Source organism: Leptopilina heterotoma, unplaced genomic scaffold (genome assembly GCF_015476425.1).
Source record: "Leptopilina heterotoma isolate Lh14 unplaced genomic scaffold, ASM1547642v1 Lhet_45, whole genome shotgun sequence".
Lineage (NCBI taxonomy): Eukaryota > Metazoa > Arthropoda > Insecta > Hymenoptera > Figitidae > Leptopilina > Leptopilina heterotoma.
In genome coordinates this window covers 29,376-42,019 of record NW_025111086.1, presented here as the reverse complement: position 1 = coordinate 42,019, position 12,644 = coordinate 29,376, and the positions used below count along the sequence as shown (strand labels likewise).

The 12,644-nt window shown below is 22.0% G+C and overlaps 1 protein-coding gene across 1 annotated transcript in view; it reads right to left on the bottom strand.

Annotated features, from left to right (window-relative positions):
• Nucleotides 1–3,725, bottom strand: part of LOC122507155 — a 46,417-nt gene extending 42,692 nt beyond the window's left edge. The window contains exon 1 of the mRNA XM_043619720.1: nt 3,109–3,725. Within this exon, the coding sequence (XP_043475655.1) occupies nt 3,109–3,175 (67 nt within the window). The 5' untranslated portion in view covers nt 3,176–3,725. The remainder of the gene's footprint in view (nt 1–3,108) is intronic.
• Nucleotides 3,726–12,644: the final 8,919 nt, after the last annotated feature.

Sequence of the window (12,644 nt, the reverse complement as noted above, 5' to 3'; positions counted from 1 at the left end):
ACTAATTATTAACGGTACAAACTAGTGGTACCGCTATTTATTAATGGTACCAACAAGTGGTACCGGTAATTATTAATGGAACCAACAAGTGGTACCGGTAATTATTAATGGTACGAACAAGTGGTACCGCTAATTATTAATGGTACCAACAAGTGGTACCGGTAATTATTAATGGTACCAACAAGTGGTACCGGTAATTATTAATGGTACCAACTAGTGGTACCGGTAATTATTAATGGTACCAACTAGTGGTACCGGTAGTTTTTAATGGTACCAACTAGTGGTACCGGTAGTTTTTAATGGTACCAACTAGTGGTACCGGTAATTATTAATGGTACCAACAATTGGTGCTGCTAATTATTATTGATACAAATATTAATTGAAAGTATCACGTGATGGTACCACTATTAATTAAAGGTACCACTTATTGGTACCATTAGTAATAGTAATGGTACCATTAATAATAGTAATGGTACCATTAAAAATAGTAATGGTACCATAATAGTAATGGTACTAATAAGTGGTACCTTTAATTAATAGTAAACTGCTTTAATTCCATTTTCAGCATATTTCGAAATTAGAATACGAATCTTTTTAACATCCCTCTCAAAATTTTTCCCATTCCTCGTATTATAAATTACATAATAATTAAGTTAAGAAAAATTTTTTTTATCTTTTTCGTAGAATTTATTGTTTCATTAGATATGCTCCGATTAGATTTTTCTTCTTTTTCCATACATCATTCGTCTTGAAAAATATATACGTGGCGCATAATATGTATATATTTATATATATTGTGTATGTGTGTACCATGATCGTATATTAGATAAAATTGGACCTACTTTTTAATGGAAATAACTGAGTTATAAATTTCGTGGCTCAGATTGAGTGCGATATTTACATTTTCATTGAAATGTCTTTTGCGTGTAGATGTTTGTACGCTTTTGTGCCAGAATTTTACACGCGAGATTGATAAAAGATGCAACATTTCAATCGTATATTGTAATCTTGACGTCGGATCAAAATTGTATCCCTCTCTCTTTCTCTCTCTCTCTTTCTAAATTTCTTTTCCTTTCTCTCTCGCTCATTCACTTTTAAATTTTATACTGTGTCTTGATTTTGAAATTAAATTAGCGAATTATTCCGCGAAACAGTGCCACGTGTACTAAATGTGTATATGTATATGTGGATATATACACACAAGGAAAGAGTAAATAAAAACAAAATATTATATACGAGGAAAAAGTGTCGCATCACGTAATTGATATTATGAATCTTAAAAAAAGAATTGTCAAGTTTGACTAATGAATAAACATCATATTCGGTAATCGTCATTATTATTACTGATTGTAAGTAAAAAGGAAACTGAAAATTTCTTTTTTTTTAATTTACGAAAAAAAAAATGCTTCGACTTAATTTTCAACAGTGAATAAAAATTTATTTGATTCAAATAAATTAATTGTCTATTATCAAATAAATATTTTCTTGTATCAAGTAATTTTTATTTGAGTCACTTAAATTGTATTTGCTTCAAATATATTTAATATATTTGAAGCAAATACAATTTAAGTGACTCAAAGATGATTTATTTGAATTAAAAAAACATTTGAAAAACATTTGAATTATTTTTTGATAAAAATTAATTTAAATTTATATTAAATTAATTAATTTAAGTATTACTTAAATTATTAAAGTTAATATTATAAAATAAATTTTTTTTATAAAAATAGAACATAATCTATAAATTAATATTGGATAATATAATTTTTTCCACGTGTAACGAATTTCGATATGAAAAGGCGAGAAGGGTGTTATAAATATTTTTTAAATTGACATAATTTGATATATTTTTATTATAGTATATTTTATACTGTATAAAATATTAAATTACAAGTATATTAAATTATAATTGTATTCCATTGCAACTGTATACGGAGAGAATATATTAAATTTTGTAAAAATATTTTACAATTTGGAGAAAAAGTGCAACAAACCGAAATTTTAATATAGATAATACTAAACTGTGAAAGAAATGATATAGTAAAGTTATATTAAAATTTAATTAAAATTTCACAGAATTTTTTTAAAGTTTAGTATTTTTTATATAAAAATTTCGCTTTGTCGACTTTTTTCCCCAAATTGTAAAATACTTTCACAAAATTTGAAATATATTTTCTCTCCGTGTAGTCAATTATAATTTTATTGAATTGTAATTGAATTGAAATATAATTTAATTGAATTATAATTTTACTAAATTATAATTATATTGAATTATAATTTTACCAAATTATAATTATACTGAATTATAATTTTACTTAATTATAATTATATTAAATTATAATTTTACTAAATTATAATTATATTAAATTATAATTCTGCTAAATTAGAATTATAATTATACTAAATGATAATTATATTATAATTACTACAATTGTATTAGATTATAATAATAATTTATAATTACAGATTAAAATATAAAAAATACGAATTAATTTCTGAGATAATAGTGGGAATTTTCTTCAAAGATAAAATAATTGACGGTTAGGTCAGTTTTTGTCTGATTTGGTAAAAAAAAATTCTTCTATGAATTAGAGATAATAATCGTAGTAGATGCGTGAAGGATGATGCAAATATAAATTGAAAGGTTCCAAGTTTATCGTCAATTATGTCATGAAATTGCTTCCACAAACACTTTTCTGGCGAGAGGGAGAGTTGTTGAGACGAGAGTGACTTTTTTTCACAGCTCGTCTCGTCTGCCGATAAGGCAAGGCCACTAAACGCTCTTCACGAACAGGAAAAATATTCACTGATAAACAAAAAAATTATAACATCCAGCCGATGAATTATAATTCACAAAACTCGTGATTTCAATTCGTCATATATTCAAATTTCCCGCGTCTTTTTTTTTTACTTTTTCTTTCCAAAGAATTTTTTTCCGAGAACAAAATTTAAAAGTTTGAACTTGAATCAAAGTTTCCCCTTTGCAAAAAAGAAAGAAAAAGAAAAAGTTTTTTTGAATTGTAAGGAAAAGAACTTTTTTTTTCCATTTTTGCAAAGTTGAACTCGCGCGGTTCGGAGGAAAAGAAAAAGAAAATTAAAAATTCTCACCAGAATAGAAAGCGGTCAAAAGCAACGCGAACCAGGATGAATTCTGTCTCTCCATCAGATTACGCATATCTTCTTTCTCAAAAATAATCTCTCCTTTTATTTTTTTAGTTTCTGCAAAAAAAGTATTTTCCAAAATATATGAAAATTTGTGATAATTTCAATTCCCGCCACTTGTGATAAACAACACGTTTCAATATTTTGTTTTTTCAAACTTTCAAATTCCCACAAACACACACATAAACACACACAGACACTTTGAAAAGTGGTCAAACTTAAAGAATTTTTGTCTTTCTTTTTCTTTTAAGTATCAACAACTAAAAAAAAAGGAAAAACTTCAGATACCGGTGAAGTGATTAACAATCCGGTTGAAAGACAAACTTTTTTTTATTTATTTATTTATTTCAAAACTTGTTAATTTTTAATAATTGACAATATTTTGTGAAAAAATAAATTTCTTTTACACACAGATTTCTTTTTTTTATTGTTTTGGTTTTTTTTTTATTAATCAAGTTCCGTCATAAGTTTCTTTTTGAAAAGAAAACACACTCTGTGAAATTGATAACGAATATTTCTCGCGTATCATTCACAACGGACGGCCGTTCACGACTAAAACTCTGAAACTCGCGGAACGTGATTTTGGCGGCAGACAGCTTTGAAGAAACTTAAGTTTATGCGCATGTGCGACGCTCACGCCACTTTATTCCCTCTGCCCTCCTGCAGTCCCCCCCCCCCGCTACAGACCTCGTCCCTCTTGTTACAGAACCTCTTACCTTCCCACCTAAGCCGGTCATCGTGCGCCTTTCTACCCCCCTTCTCCTCTTTGGCATGTATGTATTCTATATGTGTATTTATTTTCTTATATTTATTTATTTTCTGGAAAAAGTTATTTTTTTAGATTCAAAATTGGTGAGAAATGAAAATTTCTTGGTTAAAAATCGAAATCGATTGATATTTGTATTGTTTTTGAGGATGAAAAGGGTGAAGAACAGTTTCGAATGTATTAGAAAAAGTTTGATATTTTTCAGTAGCATTTGGTTCCGTGGTTAGAGCGCCGGATTTGTAATATTTGTTTCTGGGTTCGATTCCGGGTAGAGGTGGATTTTTCTGTTGTGTTTTTTCCACTTGTTTTTCAATTTTTTTCAATTTCATAGAATAAAAAATTGATTGTCAGTTAATAAATATTAATAATTGGGGAAAATTGTTATTAATTTATAAATAACTAATTGGAGTCTATACTAATAGTTATTTTGTAATAGTAACAATAATAAAATCGAAAAAATAAAATATAATACAGAAAAAAACGTTCTTGAATATATTATAAAAATTTTTATAGGTGTTCAGTATTTTTTGGCTCCGTGGTTAACGCACCAGACTTCTAATATTAGTTTTCGAGTTCGATTCCCGGTAGAAGTGATTTTTTTTGTTGTGGTTTTTCGACTTTTCTTTCATTTTTTCATAATTTCATAGAATAAAAATTGGTTGTTAATTAATAAATATTAATAATTGGTGAAAATTGTTATTAATTTATAAATAACTAATTAGTTATTATACCGGTAATTAGTTATTAGCTAATACTACCAATATTAAAGTGAAAAAAATATAAATAAAAGTTTAAAAAAGGGAAAAAAAACTTTCGATTGTATTAAAAACGTTTTTTATATTATTAAGTAATGTTTGGTCTCGTGGTTAACCAGCTGGATTTGTAAAATTAGTTTCTGGGTTCGATTCCTAGTAATTGTGGATTTTTTTGTTCTATTCTTTCAAATTGTTTTAGAATTCTAAAATACAAGTTGTTTGTTAATTAAAAAATATCACTAATTGGGGTGAATTGATTATTAATTTATAAATAAAAATAATTAATCATTGTGAAATAATACTAGTAATTAGTTTTTACGTAATAGTATCAATAATAAAATAAAAATGTAAAAATAAAATATTTAAAAATAAATAATAAAAAAATATAATAAAACTTTTTTTTTCTGTTAATTTCGTAGTAGATTTCCATTCACCAATTATTGGCATTTGCTTTCATAACATTGTATGCGTCCTTTAGATATTCATAGCGCACAAGGAAATCGATGTTCAAATTGAAAGATTTCCTTGAAATGAAAATTCTTTCCTCTAAAAGTGAAAAATCTTTTTTTGACATTATATAATATTAGAACTACTTTTCCTTGTATAATGAGAAAACATCAAATGACTGTTATTTACAATCACATATATACGTATATATAAGAGCCACATAAATTTAAATTTATATCTTTGATTTTTTTATGACAATTTTTTTTTCCCTGAAATTTATAGTTCAAAGAAAATTTATTATATATCGTTAAGTAATATATGATTATTATATCTATCAGTAAAATTAATTTTTAAAAAATTTTACCAAAAAAAAAAAAATTTATTTTTACAGGGAGGCGAACACGGGAACGACTCCAAGGAACAATTCGGCACGCTAACCACGGGCCTAACTTTCACTCACAATCGCTATTATGAGAAAGTAAGTTTTTATTACATTATTAAGCATCTTTTATTTGTTTTTCATCATAATTATTATTCCGCTGATTGAAATTATTATTTGAACCTCTGTCACACTTGACTATTAATTATTAATTATTAATTATTAATTAACTTCTTATTTACTAACTACTCTATTTAATTCAATTCTAATCTCGATTTTAATTATATCAGTAATTTCATTTTATTAATGGAATTAGTATTAGCTTCATTTTATAAAAATAATTTAAATTAATGCGGAATAATAATTATTATTATGATAATATCAAACAATTTACCAACTTAAAAAAAATGTATTATTTTACATTTGGAAATGAACTATTTTTCTCAGTCGCAAAATTTCGGAGAATCATGTAATTTGAATACAATTGCAAAAAAAAAACAGTTTAATATGAAAATTAACCAACAACCTATAGTTTAATTGTCAACTTTATTGGAGTTATTATTTAACAACAAAGTAATTATCAGTGATTCATATGGTCAACAACAAGTTAATTGGTATTTTACTAAAACGTGATCAAATCTCCTTTTAGTATATAATGGAGGAAGCAAATTTTTTCATCATGTTTATAAACTGCTTTTCAATTATGACTAATACGCTCGCGTGAATTAATTTGTGTTTTTCAAAAAATTCATAAAACGTTTAAAATCTTTTTTTTACTATGGAATTTTACAAATCAATTTTTTTTTATTTTTCGGAAAAATAATAACAATTGTAGTGATAATAACAATAATATTAAAATGATTATAATTTATTAACTATTGGTATAAAATAATAATAGCAATAATTATTATTATAATTATATTACTATTATAATTTTTTTTAATTGATTTTTTCAAATCAAATTTTTTATTTTTCGAAATAATATTAATAATAATAATAATAATAAAAATAATAATAATAATAATAATAATAATAATAATAATAATAATAATAATAATAATAATAATAATAATAATAATAATAATACTGGATAATAAAAAAATAATAATTATACAAGTAAATATTTTTGTTTTGAAATAAATATTTACTGCGAACTAGAGAAATATTTTATTAAATAAAAAAATTAATTTATATAGAAAAATGTGCTAAGAACGTAAAACGTAACAAATATCGTCAGAGAAAATTTCTGTGGAAGAAAAAACATTCGATTTGACGTGTCTTCTTTATTTTACGTTTCTGACTAATCGTATGATCGACTGACGTTGTCATAAACATTTATACATGTTTATACATATATACATATATAGTATATACATATATTTGTTTTAACCACGTGTTTCTTTTATTCATAAGACACGAGAGCGTGAAAAAAATTTTTTTTTTTTTTTTTTTTCCCAAAGAAAAAAAAGTTTTCCTGCCGAAAAAAAAGTATGTTCACCGATAAAACTAAATTATTCAAAATAAATGAGAATAGAGAACATTTTCTTTATTAAATAAAATTTCTTTTCTGATAGAAATTTATAAGAATTCAAATGTAATATGAATTTATAATCGAGAATTATTCATTTTTTTATTTTTCTTTTATTTTTTTATTTAAAAAAATTTTTTTTTTTTTTATTTTATTATTGTTTTATTTTTATTGTATTTTATTTTTATATTCAATTTTTTCATTTTCTTTACTATTTTTAAATTGTATAGTATTTTGAATTAATAATTTCGGAACTTGATAATTTGTTTTTTTAAATTTTAGCATATTAAAGGGAGTAATAATTTTTATAATTAAAACTTGGCAATAGTTTGCTTTTTTTCTATTTTTCGTTATCAACTTTTAACCCCTTGACCCAATAATAATTACGTATTTTTGTCCAAAAAGAAGAATGACGCATTTGAGGCAAATTAAATTATGAAAATAGAAGTTTATGTCATTAATTTTTCTTTTTTTTTGCAATTTTCACTGTAATTTATAGTAAATTTCGTTATACGTAACAAACTAATATAAATAAATTTACTCAAAATATTGAAATTAAATTATAATTTAAACTTAAATTGCATGAAGAAATTAAATGAAATTATTTATAAATTTATACTACGGTTTATTATTCATTATATTAAATATATTAAATATATTAATATTGTCAAATAATAATTAAAGTTAAATTTATTTCGTACAGGGACATTTTTTCTTGCAATCATTATTACGATGGGGAGAATTTAAATAATGAAATTGTATTATTTATTTATTATTCATTTATTAAATTTTATTATTAAATATTTTTTACTAATTTAATTGATTTACAGACGAATTCACTTACTTTGTTCAAGAATATTGCAAAAATATTACAAAATTAAATTAGAAAAAAAAATTTTAAGTGTTATTTACTGTAAAAAATTTACAAAATCGAGTTGCATTCAGACAGGTTTCACTGTATTCGTAAAAATACGCGAATTGAGAGTTATCATTCATTACAATAAATTTTTTATTTAGTTTAATTTATTTTTCTAATAAATTATAGAAAATTATTTATTATTATTATTAATTTATTATTATTATTATTTTTTATTTCTAAATAATAAAGTAAATTATTTATTTACTTATTCAGTTAAAAAATAAAATTGCTAAGAGTTATTATTTTTTTATAATAAATATTCAAATTTAGATTAATATATTTTTGAATTAGTTTAAATTATAAAATAATAAAATTATTTATTTATTCTATAAAAATACACGAGCTAAAAGTTATTATTTATTTGACATACATTTTTCAATTTAATTTAATTTCTTTAAAAATCAATTGCAATATAAAGTATAATTAAATTAAAAGTATTTATTCGTAAAAATACACGTGCTGAGAATTATTATTTAGTACAACAAATTTTTTAAATCTAATTTAAGTTATTTTTGAAATTTAATTAAATTTAAAAAGTATTAAATTATTAAATTATTTTGTAGAAAAAATTATTTTTAAAACGAAAAGTGCTTTTCTCAATATTATTTAAATGGATTCGTTTTATCAGCTAAAAGTACTTTTCAATCGTCAAATATTAATACAAAACTCTTATAATATTAATCGATTTGAATTGAAACTTGAATCTATATATATAGATAAACGATAGTATATAGTTCGTTATTGCAATTGAGATCTATTTTTCCATTGAATGATGAAAAGCACGATTTCACGGTTGCCAGTTGAACCATATCTATCATTGATAAATGCTATAAATTTCCATTCTCCTACTTTTTTATCTTTTTTTTGTAAAAAATTCTTTATTTCACTTCTTTTATATATATTTCTTTCACAGAAGTATTTTTTTTCTTATACTAAAGTAACGATAACTTAGAAAAACTTCTTTTTTTTATCCTCCTTCACTAGATACAAATTTCATTGTTATAAAACTCTTCAAACTCTTTTGAAAAAAAAAATTATTTTAAAATTCAAATATTCCTTTTGACATTTGAATTGCACATTTTTTTTTTCTATCAAAAAATATACAATGCTTTATTTTTCTTTCAAGTGAACTCTTTATTTACTGTCACGTGAATAAATTTTTATATATCAGTGCTCGCGGAGAAAAAAATTACTTGATTCAAATAATCGATTAATTGACTCTTTATTTATTAGAAACTCTTATTAATTTATTGAAAGATGTTATATTTTTTCTTTTAATCAAAGAATTTTTTAATTAAATACACAATTTTTTGAGAGAAATAATTTTTGAGTAAAATAATTTTTTTCGAATCAAATTAAGTATTAATTTAAAACATTTTTTTTTTATTTTTTATTCATTTTTACAATTAAATACGTATTATTTTCTTGAATTGATTTATAATTTTATAATTATATAATAATTCTAAAATTAAAAAGTAAAAGAATAAGTAATTCTTTTACTACTATAGATAATTATATAAATATTTATTTAACAGTTGTTTGTAATTATTTATTACGTTATAGTAACAATAATAAAATAAAAAAACAGTAAAAATTATAATTAAAAGGAAAAAAACACTTTCTATTGTGTTAAAAACGTTTTTTTATTATTCAGTAACGATTAAAAAAGGTCCTTTTCGGAATTCACGATTCATTTGAAAAATAAATTTTTTATCACTTTTATTGGAAATCGCATTTGGAAGTGTATAAAAATTGGGTGTGAATATAATTACCGAAGAGGGGGAGAGGGGGAGGTGATATTTATAGATAAATAAAAATAGTCCAGTTAAATGAAAACTTAATAATTGCAAAATTGAATACAGTGGAATATATTGACATTTATATAAAAGAAAATATGCTGAAAAAATATTGGAGAAAAAAAGAAAAGAAAAAAAGGAAAGAATATATATTTATATTTATAGAAGCCGGAAATTTATATTTCAATTTAAGTAAAAGCTTTCAATAAGAATTTTTTTCAAATGAAGATGCTTTCGAAACGAGAAAAAAATAGTAGGAGGAAGAAAAAGTAGATTTGGACGAATCTTCACAGTTGAAATTGTGGGCCAATTTTTTAGCCATTCTTGAAAAAAGATTGCGAAAGTAGAAAGCAATTTAAAATTTTAATTTTTGATTAATAGTTCAAGAGTTATAGTTAAAAGTCTTCGCCTTTTTGTTTCGTTGAATTTGAATTTCGCGCCAGAATAATGCGAGAAATTCCCGTCCAGATGGCATGAAAACTCTCTCGTAAAGGGGATAGATAACCTACAGAGTATAAATATCAATGGCTGTGCCAATTTCTGCCACGTGTTGTTTTAAATATTTTTAGTGAATAGTGCGGTATTTGTTAATAACAATTACTAAGGTAAATAATTAAATATTAAGATTTATATTAAAAATTGTATTAAAAATTATATTAAAAATTATATTAAGGGCATTTCAACCATTATGACGTCACAGTTAATCACGTGCAGTTTTTGTAATTTTGAGTGAATAGAACGGTATTGTTAATAACAATTATTATTTATTTTTATTGAAGCAAATAACATTAATTTACATTAAAGTAAATATTAAAATTTATATTAAAATAAATGGTAAAATTTATATTAAAATAAATGTTTAAATTTATATTAAAATAAATGTTTAAATTTATATTAAAATAAATGTTTAAATTTATATTAAAATTAATGTTTAAATTTATATTAAAACAAATGTTTAAATTTATATTAAAATAAATGTTTAAATTTATATTAAAATAAATGTTTAAATTTATATTGAAATAAATGTTTCAATTTATATTAAAATAAATGGTAAAATTTGTATTAAAATAAATGTTTCAATTTATAATACAATAAATGTTAAAATTTATATTAAAAAAAATTGTTTAAAATTATATTCGAAAGAGAGTTGATCCGATATTTAGAAAAAATAATTTAGCTGCAAAATTAAAAAAAAAGGCAACATTTCAGATTGTGAAGTTTAATGTCAAAATAATAATTATCCCTGCCCTTGTGAAACTGAATAGTTTAGTCTTCACTTGGGAGGTCAAAAGATAATATTCTGCTATCGTAAAACATTTGAATGATATAATAATTATGTTTATAAATATCCATCAGCCGTGGAGAAAATTTTTTTTCTTTTAAAATTATTATACTACAATCCCTGCCATTTAATTTAATACCATAAAATGGGTATGTAATTTCAAATTCGACCAGTACTTCTTATTGCCTTTTTTTAAATAAAATTAGCAATTTTAAAAATAATAGAATTTAAAAATTTTCTAATTTGAACTTTTGTTGAAAACACTAAAAAAAATTCAATTTTGGAGAAATTACAAATAATTGCAGAAATTCAATTTCAAAAAAAAAAAATAAATAAAATTGTCCTAATTTCAATTCTTGACAAAAGTTTTCTAATTTTAATGATTTTCAATATCTACTATTTTAATAAAATTTCCCAAAAAGAATTCAATTATTTAAACAAAATTTTAATAAAATTGTATGCAAGAATTTAATTATTTTCATAAAAAAATAATTTAAAATTCTAAAAAATAATAATTGAATTAAAAACTTGTTTCTAATGAAGGTGATTTTCTAATTTTCTTTCTTCATAATAAAGGTCATTTGACAAAAAATTTTTTTTTTTAATAAAAGTAATTTTCAAATTTATTTTTTTAACAATATTCAAATTTTTTTGTAATGACGATTAAAAAATAAAATTTATGGAAATTTTTTAATTCTTAAAAAAAAAAATACTTGAGTTTTGTTAAAAAATTGTAATGAAAAAATACAAACTATGCAAATTTTTCAACAAAATTTTAAACTATAATCTAGTTAAAAATCGTAATTAACAAATATAGAAATTATAGGAATTTTTTTCTTAAAGATATTTAAAATTTTTCTAAAAAAATGTTTTATAAATATAATATTTTTTTTTGAAATTTTGGTATAAAAATGATGCAAATAATTATTTCTTTTTTTTCAAAGAATATAACGGAATTTTTTTTTCAAAATTGTGATAAGAAATAGGAATTTTATAAAAAAATTTCTTCTTTTTCAAAAAGAAACTCATAATTTTGTGAACAGAATTGTGATTGAGACGCAGAAAATATGCAAAATAGTTTCTATTTTCTAATCTTAATTTTTTAACAATTTTCTAAATTTTTATCAAAATTATGAAATTTTACGAATTTCAGGAAAATAAACATTAGAAATCAGTACTTTTTAGAAAAACGTTTTTTTGGAAATCAAAACTTGTTAGAAAAAGTTATTTTGGATTTTTTCAATAATCTTGTTTTTTTGGTTGTAATTTTATTTATTTACGGTTTTTTTTAATTTCTTAAATTTCTATTTCAGTTCTAGCTTTTTATTTATTTATTTTTTTTTGTTTTAGTTTTATTGTTGTTTATTTTCTTTCTCAGTTCAAGTTATTTTAGTTGCTTTTTAAAATTTCTTTTTAATTTATTATTTTTGCAATATATTTGTTGTCGTTTTTTCAAAAAATCTAGATTTTTATTTTGATTTTTTTTATTCAGTTTTTTAATTTCACTTTCAGTTTTAGTTTTAGTATCTTTTTTATGTTTTTTTAAATTTATTATATTTAAGATAATATTTATTATATATTTTTATACAATCTAGTTTTTTGCAGTGTAG